The 13677-nt window shown below is 37.8% G+C and overlaps 1 protein-coding gene across 1 annotated transcript; it reads left to right on the top strand.

Moving 5' to 3' along the window:
• Positions 1 to 721: 721 nt before the first annotated feature.
• On the top strand, positions 722 to 8311 carry LOC140225364 (uncharacterized; the record flags this gene model as incomplete). The annotated part of the gene is given in 5 exon segments (XM_072303970.1): positions 722 to 978; positions 1903 to 2011; positions 2690 to 2809; positions 3481 to 3718; positions 5453 to 8311. Coding segments are annotated over 5 exon segments (2127 nt in total), but the record flags the coding sequence as incomplete, so codon positions are not given.
• Between the last annotated feature and the right edge of the window lie 5366 nt (positions 8312 to 13677).

Consider the following 13677-nt stretch of genomic DNA (forward strand, 5'->3'; position numbering starts at 1 on the left):
TCTGAATTCGCACCCCTCAACAGGTTAATACATGCAGTCGTGCGGCACCATTGGTGTGTAACGCGTTGTGGAGTCCACCTCTACATCAAAACAAACTCTCCGTGCAAAGGTTGGGAGCAAATACATTGACAGGGCTGCCACCTTGTTTGGAAACTCCTAAACTGGAAACACAGCAACCCTGCTAATGTATTTGCTCCCTATCTTTGCGATAGAGAGTTTGTCTTGATTTTGATGTGGACTTTCAGGGTAGAATGGGATATTCCCTCCATTACCATATCAACTTTAGGAGCTTTTTTGAGCCTTGGAGTTGATTTCAGAGAAAACCTGTAGCACCCTTGTGTTCCTCCAGGTTTGTAATGAAACCATCATGATTTTTGTGCCATTTTACCACCCTGTGCGTCAAGTTTGACATTGTAGATGAATTAAGGGGCTTGGAAGACAAGGTGCGTAAGTGCAGTTTTTTAAAAATTCGAGATGTTAACTATTTTATCTAAAATTAGTCTAAAAATATATTCCATGGGAAATTCACCACCCTTATATAATTTTCAAGCATGAGAAAGTGAGTTGGAATTTTCTTTCCTTCATAAGGCGCCATGTAATTTTGAAACTTTCAACTCATATTTTGCGAAATTGCCAAAACTGCACACATCCCCTCGTCCATCAAGCCCCTCAATTGAAGCATTAATATAAAATGAATGTCTGTTGTTTTTGCTTTCTGTAGCCCAACAAAGAAAATCTAATTTTTCAACGCGACTTGGATAAGTTCAGCAGCGAATCAGGATCCAAAGGAAAATCCCGGAAACCTAGTCCTAAGCAGCCTAGCAAGGAAGTTGAAAAACTTACCTCTCTGAATGATTCCTCATGGGAGGTGATTGATCCAACCCCTGATATATTTGCACTCTTTGGTGAATTCAACAAACGCTTTTTTTGGGGCAGATTAGACGCTGTTGAAGTCAAATGGAGCAAGCAGATGACAAGGTAAAACTCCTCAAGTTTTCTTTTGATTATGTGACTTAACTTAAATGATGCCTCATGCAGGGAGAAGGTTTTGAATTCTTTGCTTTACTTTGTCCCTTGGTTATTTTATCAATGCATTCCATCTGAATGTATGTGCCACAGGCAATGAACAATCGCCGGCAATTTGCAAGCCAGTAGTGAATAAATGTAAGAAATCATAAAATTAAGAAGTAGAAGAACAAGTTTAGAGTGTTGATTGTGTTGCCTATGCAAATGGACACTTCTTTCTCCATGAAAACATGGTAGAAGTAGGCACATTCGAAAGAGCGTGCAGTAAACTCAGTGGCATTAGTTGGGTTGAGATCGGTCAGGCAACTAAACTAGTTTCGAGACAAAGCATGGAGTATCACCAAAAATGAAGGCTCTCCAAGCGGAGCTCATGCTTTTGAAGACCATAACCCTTAAAAATTGCTTCACAGCTTTGCGTATTATTGCGATTTATCGAAAAATCTTGTGAACCCCTTGCAAATTGCAGACGATTCTTAATTGCCTGTGTCATACGCATTTATCTGTCGAATTGCACCAGTTTTAAGCTAATTAGAATTTGACCTGTGCCTTTACATGCTGTAGACATGCTCAGATATACAGTGGAAGGATATAATATGCAAAATAGCTCAAATTTTTTAACAAAACACCCAACAAAGACTGAAGCAAAATAAACTAGAAAATGCTGGAACATTTCCAGGTGGTATCGAATCGACCCTTCTCTTCTTTGCAAGTCAGGCTTCTCCTTTGAGAAAGGGTTTCAAATTCGAGTTAGGATCAATGCTGAAAGTAGAACTATCATAGTGTAATTATTTGTGCTACCCATAAAAAACAAAATCCAACTATCATGAAGCTCTTCAACTTACTTTTCAGTTCCTAATTTTTTTTTCTTTCTTTTAGCTGTGCAGGTATATGCTACTACCAAGGAAGAATGGGGTTGTGTTCTGTGAGGTTGAGCGAGCCCCTACTGAAACTTCGACCTCGCAGCGATCTCATAAATACATTGTTGGTGAGTCTTTCGAACTTTGTCTTCATCTGCAGAAAACCATTCCGTTTATTTATCATTTGAAAATGCAGGAATTCTTGAATACCTAGACTCTCAGCCATTAAATTAAACTCATTTGTGCAAAAGAAACCAGCGTACACCAGTAGCTTTGAGAATGAATCTATCTGCTTGAGAGATAGATCATATTTTAGGATTGCAATTTGAAAACTGGATCAGGATTAATTTGATACTCATCACTGCGATAAATGGAGAACCAAGTGACAAAAGATTTGACTTGGTTTGAAATAGATGAAAGGTTTCTCCTGAAAATTGGCTCCAAGCTTGGATCGAAGTAAGCAAACGAAAGCTGTGCCCCTATTTGTATCCGTAAATAATAGAATCTTGAATTTTGTACGCTCCTGGTTTCAGCCTTGTCTAACAACCTTTTCTACCAATGTATATGTCTATCTAACATATTGGTATGTAGATGGATTACACATACCGAAAAAAAGGTAAAAACAAAAATTTTCTAAGAAAACATCAGCAGGACTCCTGATAAAACAGGAAAAACTTTCAAAATAACACACTGTTGGCTAAAGTAGAAAATCATAAGATTATTGCAATATCTGGAAGTTTTTACAAAGTTTTGGAACATATTGTCCAAACAAGAGAGACTAATTATGAAAAATTTTACCATTCCAGCACGAAATGATCCATGCTTACCTGTTTGTAACTGCCAACAACAGAGATCGCGATGGTCATGGACCTGAGTTCCACAAGCACATGGGCCGCATCAATAAAGAAGCTGGCACCAAAATTACGGCAAGTATACTATCTTAACAAATTTGGGAAGAATCCCAACTCTTTTTCCATTGAACTTGAATCCAAGGTGTGAATAAGAAACAGAAGAAGCTATTCATCGCTCATTAAACCTCTTCAACTCTTCTCTGAATTCAAGTCCTAGACTATCCTCGATGCTGTTCCTCCGTTTGTTCTCAAGTGCCCAAAAGCTATCGATTTATCTCCAGAAAAAAGTTTTAAAGATTCTTGAACCTTCAAATTGTAGGTTCAGTTCTGTAGAATCCCAGTCACAATCATTAATTTGCTTGTTTTTCTCTCAATTAAGTGTATAGAAAATCTATTACTTACATGCGACTCTCACCTCTGCTGTCTTTAGTTATCCCCTGGGCTAAGGTATTTTACCACGTTTAGCAAAAAGGAACCAAGTCATATTGAGCTGATTTTGAGAAAACCGAAGTGAAAGGTCATGTGCTCTTGTTTTCAGAAACTACTTGGCACTACTGAAGTTAGAATTTTCTCCGACCAATGTTTTCGTTTGTGATTTAACCACACCAAAAAAACTGAAATCAATGCTGTACCTGCTTGCTCAAAGTTTTGAAGTCCTTTTGACAAATTTTGGGTTCTACTCTAACAGTGAATGTAAGTGAATCTACCATATCTGTCTCTGATAACTAATCTTGTGTTTTATACAGGTTTATCACTCATTCCACGATGAAGTGCGATTGTACCAACAGCACTGGTGGCGATGCAACGGTCCATGCCGTGATCGCAAGCCGTACTATGGTTATGTGAGGCGTGCCAAAAACCGTGCCCCGGGACCATACGATTTCTGGTATGGCGACCATCATGCAGAGTGTGGGGGAACATTCATCAAAATTAAGGAGCCAGAAAATTATGGAAAAAAAGAAAAGAAACCGAAAAGCTCGTCCAGTAAGTACTTTTACACAGGACACAATCTCTATAAGTCTTCTAAAAGAATGTCCTAAATCGTCGTGCCTCTGATGTAAGGGCGTATCACAATTTTCACGTGAGCAATGTTTTACTTAAGAATCCATGCTTCCTGATGCTCATGGGGAAATTGGACGTATTTATGCTAAAAGGAACTATGTTACATGCAAATCCTATGCACTTAATTCGTTTTAGCATAAATACGTCCGATTGAGGTATGCCCTTATGTCAGAGAAGCAACGATATGTGTATCTTATCGTAGTTTCTGTATTCATTGCGTACTCATTGTTTAGATAACAATTTTAAAATGCAAAAAATGGGGAAAACTGTTTATTGAGGTACAGATCAATGTTTTATACATTATTAATCCCCTACACAAATTTTCGTGTGAAAACTGTCGTCAAAATGAGTAAACAGTTGTCCTGCATGTTAACGAAGTTGGTATTTTCATCAACCAATCAGAGCCCGGTGGCCTATTTACAGGACTGTCGATGGGTTTCACTCTCTCACCCAGAATTGTCAACAGGTTAGATAACGTGGTCCGGACATAATTACGAAACTGTTAATGAAAATTAAATTTCATTTAATTACAGGCGATTTGGCGGGTTAGGCTAGCTCACGTCCATTTATGCACAGACGGAGAACGAAAATTTGTTTTCATGACGTATTTTGTTAAACTGTTTACGGATTTTGTCTACAGTTGACGAACAAAAATTTGCTTATTGACACTTTTATCTACGTTTCACTTTTTACTGTTTACTTACCTGAGCTGACACTTTTTCATAAAAAAAAAGGAATAGTAATTTAAATTATACCGCAGCGCTAAGGAAGAATGCCTTATGAGCCTTTAGATGTTGCCCTCATTACTTATTTCCTTCAATGAAGAACAAATTTTTTACCAAAATTTATTGAAAACGTTAACTTAATCTTTTTTATTTAACTGGTAGAAACAACGTATATAATTCGTAATGTGTGGCAGTTTACAATAAATAGTTTTAAAAAACAAATACATTTTGAATATTGTGAAAATATTGTTATTCTCAAATTTTTCAGACAATTTTGTTTGTCAATCTAAAGTGTGTATCCGAAAATTTCAAGGAAAAATATATTTTTGAATTGGGTGCTTTGCTTGTATATCTGTCAGTATTTATTTGAAATGTTGACAAACTATAGAAAGCATGAAGATAAATATCTATAGTGCTATCTATTGTTTTTAAAAAAATTAATATTTATGTTTATCCATCTCATTTATATTTTTATTTTCATTACATATTTTTAGCTTTAAATTAATACAATGTCAGAACTCTCATTGATCGTGAGATGTTTAAGCATTTCTTTGCTTTCATAGTTTGTCCTCACTGACTGATATTTAAAGACAATCAAAGGAATATTCATTAATAGATAAATCGTTAAAAAAAAAAAAAAAAAAAAAAAAAAAAAAGCAAGATGATGCTCCTTTCGAAGTGAGGCCCACTAGCAGCCTCTTTGCACTTTCCCCTTCTATACTATGCCACTGTTGGCCCAATGCCAGCATGATGTTGTCACCTAGAAAGATAAAAATATTTAGTTTTCCATAGAGCCTTTATTATTTATTAAAAGCTAAAAGTGCTGCTTGCTTATATGCACCCTGTTGTATAATTTTTCATCTGATGACGATTTTATTTTTTGAGTTTTCAAATCTTCACCGATTAATTTTCTTTTGCCTCCCTGTTTCAGCTTCCTCCAATCCCAAGTCGTCCAAGTCTAGCGCTAAAGACATCAGGAACTTCTTTCCACAACCATCCACATCCACAAGCTCTAGCTCTAGCCAAGTAAACCCTAGTCCTAGTTCAGTTGCTGCCAAAATTTATGGATTCAATGATCTGAACGAACCTTCGAACCCAACCGTTAGTGCATCCGCTACAACAAACTCTAACATAGTCGGGTTCCATGATCTTACTTCCAGCAACTCCAATGGATTAAGCAACTCTACCAGTAGTCGAGGTAAAATTGGAACGGCATCGTCAGGTAGAACCTTAGGAACAAGCAATTCGGGAAGCACCCCTGGAAATTACAGGAATGCAGGAAGAACTGCTGGCGGGGGATTGAAAAACAAAGGTAGCAGCACTGTCTTAGTTCCTCCCAAGACGCAAACCAAAACAAAAGTCAGTGCAGAAGAGCCCCAAGAGGTGAAAAAGGTTGATAATCCTTTGAATATTGACAGGTTCCAAGCATTTAAATCCAATGGGCAAGTACTTGGTGGTAATGCAAATGACAGATCAAGGAGTCGTCTGCTGGCGATGTTCTCGAATCAAGAGCGAGAGAAGCAGAAGCAAAGAACACGACAGAGTCCAATGCAAAAAACACACCGGAGTCCGGTGCAAGAAACTAAGCAGAGTCCAACTCAAAAGTTACAAGAAAGTCCGACTGTTGATAGCCGGCGAATGATAGATTGCTCCTCCCCAACAAAATCGACTGTCAGCCCACTTAGTAGCTTGCAAATGCGCAATTTTCCCTCCTCCAATAGCAAAAAAGGTAGCACCAAAGCATCTCGTGATAAATTTCTTGCATCCTTCTCTACTTCAAGTACTACACCAAACTCAGACTCGGATGCTAGATTAACAGTTAAAAGACGATCAGTGTCTGATAGTACAAACTCTCCTGATGTAGAAAGGGAGTGTCCCACCAAAAAACCGCTTTTTAGTGTTGAAACTATTTGTCTTGATACTCCAGAGAAGGATATGGTACCTTGTCCAGTTTGCTCAATGAAAGTCAGTCGTAACACCGTAAATGATCATCTTGATAGCTGTGTTGGATTTTTACCTGGCCCATCCTCTGAGTATCAGCCTACTAACATTGATCAAGCACAATCCTCTAATTCGGTGAATGGAATAGTAAATATTGTAGAATCGAAGGATGCCATTCCCCCAAAGAGGCAATTTGATCAAGACATTTACATCTCAGATGAAGAGGATGAAACTACGAATGGTCAAGATGACCGATTCAATGTCACAGATTATAATCTAGGCTCCGAGCCACAAGTTCCTTGCCCTTGCTGTAATAATTTAGTGTCCAGTGATAATATAAATCAACACTTAGATGTCTGTTTGAATGAAATGGCGCTGAGAGATTCCACATAGCTCTGTCAAGAATAACGATCCATTTTTGTGTGATATCCAAGTATGAAAATTTTGTACTAGTTTCAGATGATTTCCAAAACAGCTGAACTAGCTTTCTTCACCCACTGTAATTTCACCTTTTGCTAAACACATTTGATGCTTTTTAATCCTTTACTCCAAAATCGTACTGTTGAAGTATCTGTGAATCACCATAAAAATTTGTTTTACAACAAATATTTTTCTGCTGACAGCATTCACTAAGCAAGTGTTTCCATTTTTCTCTCATCAATTCTTATAAAATATTATACCCTTTCCCCTCTTTCAATTTCTTCATCATGTACTGCGTAGTCATAAGAAGAAAGTGGCACTAATACATCATGATATTCTCTTCATTTTTGGATGCATTTACCCATAATCCTCCTGTCAAGATTTTTAACTTGACATCTAGTATCGTGATAATATTTAAATTTTATTTGTCTTTATATACAATAGTATTACCATTCAAGTTTGAAGTATTTGACACAAAATGGTAATGAAGTTTGTTTTTATTAAATTGATTAATTGTTAGTCTCAAATTATGTGACCTCTAAAATTCTGGGAATCAAATCAAAATTTTACCATTCATGAATTTATCTACCCTTCCAGTTAGCCTAGGAACTACCTTACATTACACTTAATGTTTTTAGTCAAGTTTTATGCCACCTTATAAGCTCTCTTCTCAAGTCAACTCAATTCACAGCATACAAATTGTTGAAAAAGTATTCCACAGTTTGAAAGTTCATTCTTATTTTTAAAACTCCTAGCATTAAAAACATTTTTTCTCTTCCTCCATTTTCATTGCTATTATTGTAAGATTTATTACTGCTTCTACTAAGCTAAACTATTACCACCAAACGATCATGATTCTATCTCTGACCTTTTTTCTCTCTTTTTTATGTTTTCCAGAGCAATGGTTCATCCATGCTTCTCAATTCCAAACATTTCACTACATTTTATGTTATAAAGTTATTTGTATGAGACTTTTCTTGTTATCAGTAGTCAGCGATACCTTTATCAAAGTTAAAAAAATGTATTAATTCCTGCCAGAAAACATGTTACTCAGAAGCAATGTCCTCCCCTGTGAGATTGCCTCAAACTCTAAACTGTTTCATTCTAAAATTGTACGCTGTCTAGAGCATTCAAAGCAACTTCAAATTTCTGTCATACAACAAATTGCCACTTTATTCAGAATAAGCTGTTTCCTGGAAATCTAATATTCCTGTCTTTCAGCCATTCTAGCTTGAAGCTCTGACTCATTTCAACTCGACTACATGAAAAGTCTCCAAAATTTTGCCGTCACTTTCATAAAGCCTATTTTCAGTTCCAAGTTACTTTAAGCTTTCTTCCGATACTATTTTTTATACCTAGTTTTAGATTAATTACTCCTTATTATTGTTCTTCTCAAAGTTGCCTTACAATTAAAGAGTTTATTTAAAAAGCTTGCTTTCTATTCGTAATTTCAATAATTTTTGAACTCTGTTACCAGTGGCTTCATGCCTCGTCAGAATGGAAAGATTCAGCAGGATGTAAATGTATTCCCTCCCCCCCCCCCCAAACTAGTTCAAGAGCCTCTTTCACAGTTTCAAGAACAAAAAAAAAAAAAAAATTAATTCAGTCTGGTTAGTATTTAAATTTTTGTAAACGTCAACGTGAACAGATCTTACTTTTTCAAGAATACAGTGATGAAGAAGGTATTGAACACCACTCTACTCAGTTTTGCTTTTCCAACACATGAAAGTGGTGGAACGTGGTAATCAGAAATTTGTTTATTCATTTTTTCATCCTCAAAAAACAGAATGGATAGATAGGTCGGAAAATTCTGGAAAGATAGGGACACAATTGCAAATTTTTCTTTTACAGTCAATTTCATCGTATCGATCCCAGTTCTCCTTATTCAGGGACACAAAGATCCTTAGTAATCAAAAGATGTAAGAATAGAAAAATATAGTACAATATGTCGATGGATGAAGTAGATAAATGCGTATCTCGGTCGCAATGTTGTAATTCTCCGATTGTTTTTATTTTCCTCAAGGAAACCTTATCAAAATGTTTCCTTGCAATTTTTTGCGATTTAATAAAATGAGTGAGGAAAATTTCAATGAAAATTTTTCCTTTAATAAAATTAAACGAGAGCAGAGACTTATAACGTATCAATCTGAAGTAAGTATGCATTTTTCAACTATAGCTATCGATAAGCATTATATTCATGTGTGACTGTTTTGTAAAAGAAAGGACCTCAGTCTGCAAAGATTTTCAGTAGAGCAATTACTTATTGTCATCTTCCGTCGCATTCCTAAGGCGCAATAATACAACTATTTGAGCTCTCCGGAATGCGTGAGGTATCACGCCGCATTTGAAGGCGTTTTCAAAACAGCCATGTTCCGATATCCGGATTATTGTTTTGCAAAGTTCCCATTTTTATGTTTTATTTCCTACCATTTGTTTGTTTTCAATCCTCCTATAAAAACTACTCATTTGCTGAATACACTTCTGGCTGGAGCGCACTTCAGCTATGCATTCACCACTGCAAAAGTGTCAAAGGAAATCGACAAGCCCAGCGTGCATGGAGGCTATTTCGATTGTAATCTTCCGTCGCGTTTCTAAGGCGCAATGATACAACTATTTGAACTCTCCGGAATGCGTGAAGTATCACGCTGCATTTGAAGGCGTTTTCAAAACAGCCAAGTTCCGCTATCCGGATTATCGTATTGCATAGTTCATATCCTTTTGTTATATTCCGTACCACTTGTTTATTTTTAATCCTCGTATTAAAACCACCCATTTGCTAAATACAATTCTAGCTGGAGCGCACTTCAGCTATGCACTCACCTCTGCAAAAGTGTCAAAGGAAATCGACAAGCCCAGCGTGCATGGAGGCTATTTCGATTGTAATCTTCCGTCGCGTTTCTAAGGCGCAATGATACAACTATTTGAACTCTCCGGAATGCGTGAAGTATCACGTTGCATTTGAAGGCGTTTTCAAAACAGCCAAGTTCCGCTATCCGGATTATCGTATTGCATAGTTCATATCCTTTTGTTATATTCCGTACCACTTGTTTATTTTTAATCCTCGTATTAAAACCACCCATTTGTTAAATACAATTCTAGCTGGAGCGCACTTCAGCTATGCATTCACCACTGCAAAAGTGTCAAAGGAAATCGACAAGCCCAGCGTGCATGAAGGCTATTTCAATTAATTATTGTTGAGTTTGATGGAGAAATCGACTTTCAAGATTTCGACAGAGAGTTCTCTCCAGGGTTCTGAATAATATGCTGTGATTGATTATCAAGTCCATTTTTGTGCTAATAGCAGGCCTAAAGTTGTGTGCCCAACGATTTGTCAATTTTGCACGCTGAAATGATGGATAAGTAGGCATCAGAGATATCTCTCTCGAGGGTTCTGAATAATACACTGTAATTGATTATAAAGTTCATTTTTGTGCTAAGACCTAAAGTCGTGTGCTCAATTCAATAGGTATATTAACATAGCACCCCCTATAGATTGTTGGTACTTAATATTTTTATTATTTGAAAAAAATTCAGCCCACCTACTTTGTGACACTATTTTATTTCATTTTGAGCTGGAATAACGGATATAAAAAAGATCAAAAACCCTGAGCCCTTTTGCCGTGCTGTCACATCAGGAGGACTGAATACTCCTAACGGTGCGAAACTGATTGTAGGAGAGCGGAATGAAAAAATAGAAAATTTAGAGATGCCGAAGGATTTGGTGTATTGAGAATTTAGAATAAGTTTACAAAAATTAAGTCACACTAAGCGCCGCGCCGCGCTGCCAGCGCAAACGCGCACTGACGCCTACAAACCTAAAGGGCTACTTCACGCATTGCGCAATGCTTGAAGTATCCCTTTAGGTTTGTAGGCGTCAGTGTGCTTTTCGAGCTAGCAGCGCGCGGCAGCACGCCGCGCCGCAGGTGTGATTATTTAAAAGATCAAGTCCCTAATCATAGGAATTTGATTGCTTTGTTTCCCATTTAAATCAATATTTTATGAAGAAAAATTCGAGAATTTCAAGAAAAACTTCAAATAATGGGTACCTAGTTTTCTTCTTCAGATGAAAATTACGTATACCTGAGTGGAAATTTCAAACACTGCAATTGGTGATACACATGTTTTCACTTTTATATCACCAGAGGGGCTTTGAGCACACTTAAGTTATTTCCTTGATTACTGTTTCCCAATGGGAAAGGCAGGGGGAACAAAAAAAACTCTACAAATATCAAATTCTGCACCATTAACCCATATGATTGAGTTAAAATTCAGTTGCTAAGTAAAAAATAGAGGGCTCTTTGGCTCTGATGTCTTCCTCTTCATTGGAGCCTTCATCTTCGTCATTGATGTAATTTTTGGAGTTTGCATTGGACACAGCACGTTCAAATTACATTGCACCCGTCATTTTAATCGAATTATCTAGCACAAATGAAACGTAAGATTCGAATGAAATCGCTGAAATCGCACGGTCATCAACACCTCTGGATTTTTTTGTTGTTCTTCTTATTCGCTTTTCCACATTACTGGAATTTCCTTTAAGTTATTTCCTTAGTTATTTCCTTAATTACTGTTTTCTAATGGGAAAGGCAGTAAAAAGAAAAACAATTCTACAAACATCAAATTCTGCACCATTTATTACTGGGAATTCTACTCAATTCATGTCAAAACATCATTTCAGTCATGTGATAAAATGTGAGTAAAGTCAACTTCATTCATATCAATGTGACTGATAAGCACAAAAATTGGAAGCGTGCGGCGGAAAAGGGCTCTTGGAAAAATTTATATCTGCCGCCTCGCGCGATACGTCCTCTCGGGCTGCACAAAAAGGGATTTTTGGAAATTTGAGATAAAATTTGATGTCACCACGTAAAAGAACGCAAAAAGTGTGCTTCATCACATGTCAAGAATAGTTCAAGTTCATAGTCAAGTTATATGTCAAGAATACAAGAAAATTTTTTCATGGCTGAAAGAAAGACTCAACCACTCAACATATCGACGGTGAAAGTCGGCAATCACATAACTCGGTTTGCGACGTCGCAGACTTCCTGTCATACTTTATTTTTTAAACGGAAAACTACTCAACGGTAATTCTTTAAAACTTCCGTGATTTTTCTTCTATGTGCGAGGAAAATTCTGCAAAAACTTCAAGGAATCATGTCCATTTGTTCTCCTTTAAAAAAATAACATAGTTGCGGAGATTTTCAGACACCGCAAACGAGTTATGTGATTGCCGACTTGCACCGTCGATATGTAGCGAAAAATCGTTTTTCCGGATCAAAATCGCCCGATTGGGCCGCCCTCGGGGATGAAATGAAGGGGGGTTTTCGAAAACCTGACATCAAATGTGATCTCATAATCTCAAAGTACGTAAAAACTTGGACCATATCACATAGTTTCACTTGTTTAGGCAGCCTTCGTGATACTCAAAAGAGAGGGCCAGAGGGCCAAAACGTAAACAAACGTGTGCCGCGGGAGTGAAATCCGACACAAGATGCCCCTGGGGCACGACGGTCAAAAATTATTTTTTTTTTCAAAAAACTTTTTTTGCCGTTCATTACTCATACCAAATGACACCCATTGAAGGGTTCCACCCGAAAAAATTCGGCAAAGTCCAAAATGAGGGCCACCCTAAGTACATGAACAGAACCACGAAACGTGCTATGAATCGTGTCGCGCCAACGATGTTGGACGATGTGCTGAAACTTCCATCTCGGAGTTGACGTTGTCTTCTCAACTTTGCCAACTCGTCGTCGCTGAACTCTGTGCGGGTCCACTGCAAAAACCTGCTTGCTTTGAAGACGTTTTTCTTCATGAGATGGAAGTATACGAGCATCATTGCAGCTAGGTCACATCTATCTTTTTCGCTTGGAGATAATAACCGCGCGGGGAGAGCGGGTATACCCACAAGAAAAAGCTGATCTGCTGCCTGCTCATCTTTTCCCGGTGTAAAAGGATTGTCTACTACTCTTCTTCCTTTACGAAATGGGAGGAACGTCGAAATTGGGGAGGGGTGGAATTAGGGTCAGTGCCAGTGAGAAAATGGCAGGAAAGGATTAGCGGTGTAAAGATTAGGGGGGAAAAGGAAAATCGCTGGAGAAACTGTTACACTAGGCGCACAACACTGGGTACCTATAAAGCTGTGAAACTATGGTGGTGCACCCAATCATAGCGTCGGCTATGCATGGCTTAAGAGTATTTTCAAGTCATGAGGTGGAGATCGCGAAAAAAGTTAGTGGGGGAGGAGAGCCACTGATTGAGTTTGTAACGAAAAAATACGGAAATATGGTTCGGTCTGGGGCTAAAAAGTCAGAAACACGGGTTTTGCACCATGTCACGTAAGGAGGACTGAATACTCCTAACGGTACGAGTACGAAAAATGATTGCGATAGCTTAGATGTGGGAGAGCGGAATGAAAATAGAAAATTTAGAGAGGCCGAAAGATTTGGTGTAGGTATTGAGAATTTAGAATAAGTTTACAAAGATAAAGTCACACTATAAGATGTGCCCGTGCCCGAAGGACGAGAGGGGGCACGCAGACAAGTCCGGGTCAGGATGGTAAAAAGATCATGAAAAGTGAACAGCACAAGCTTTTATAGACTTGATGTCGTCACGGGTGGTGGGACTTCAAGCCCACACGCGATTGGCTGGCTATAATCAGTGGAGCTATCAGTTGCAAGCCTAGTCATTAATTTTATAGATGATGGCTGGATGATAGAGTCGAAAAGATGAGAAGTGAGCAGAATCTAGTCATCCCTAGTGACTAGTTCGAATTTAAATGAAAATTTGGAATTTAAG

This window comes from Bemisia tabaci, chromosome 9 (assembly GCF_918797505.1).
Source record: "Bemisia tabaci chromosome 9, PGI_BMITA_v3".
Taxonomy (NCBI): Eukaryota; Metazoa; Arthropoda; class Insecta; order Hemiptera; family Aleyrodidae; genus Bemisia; species Bemisia tabaci.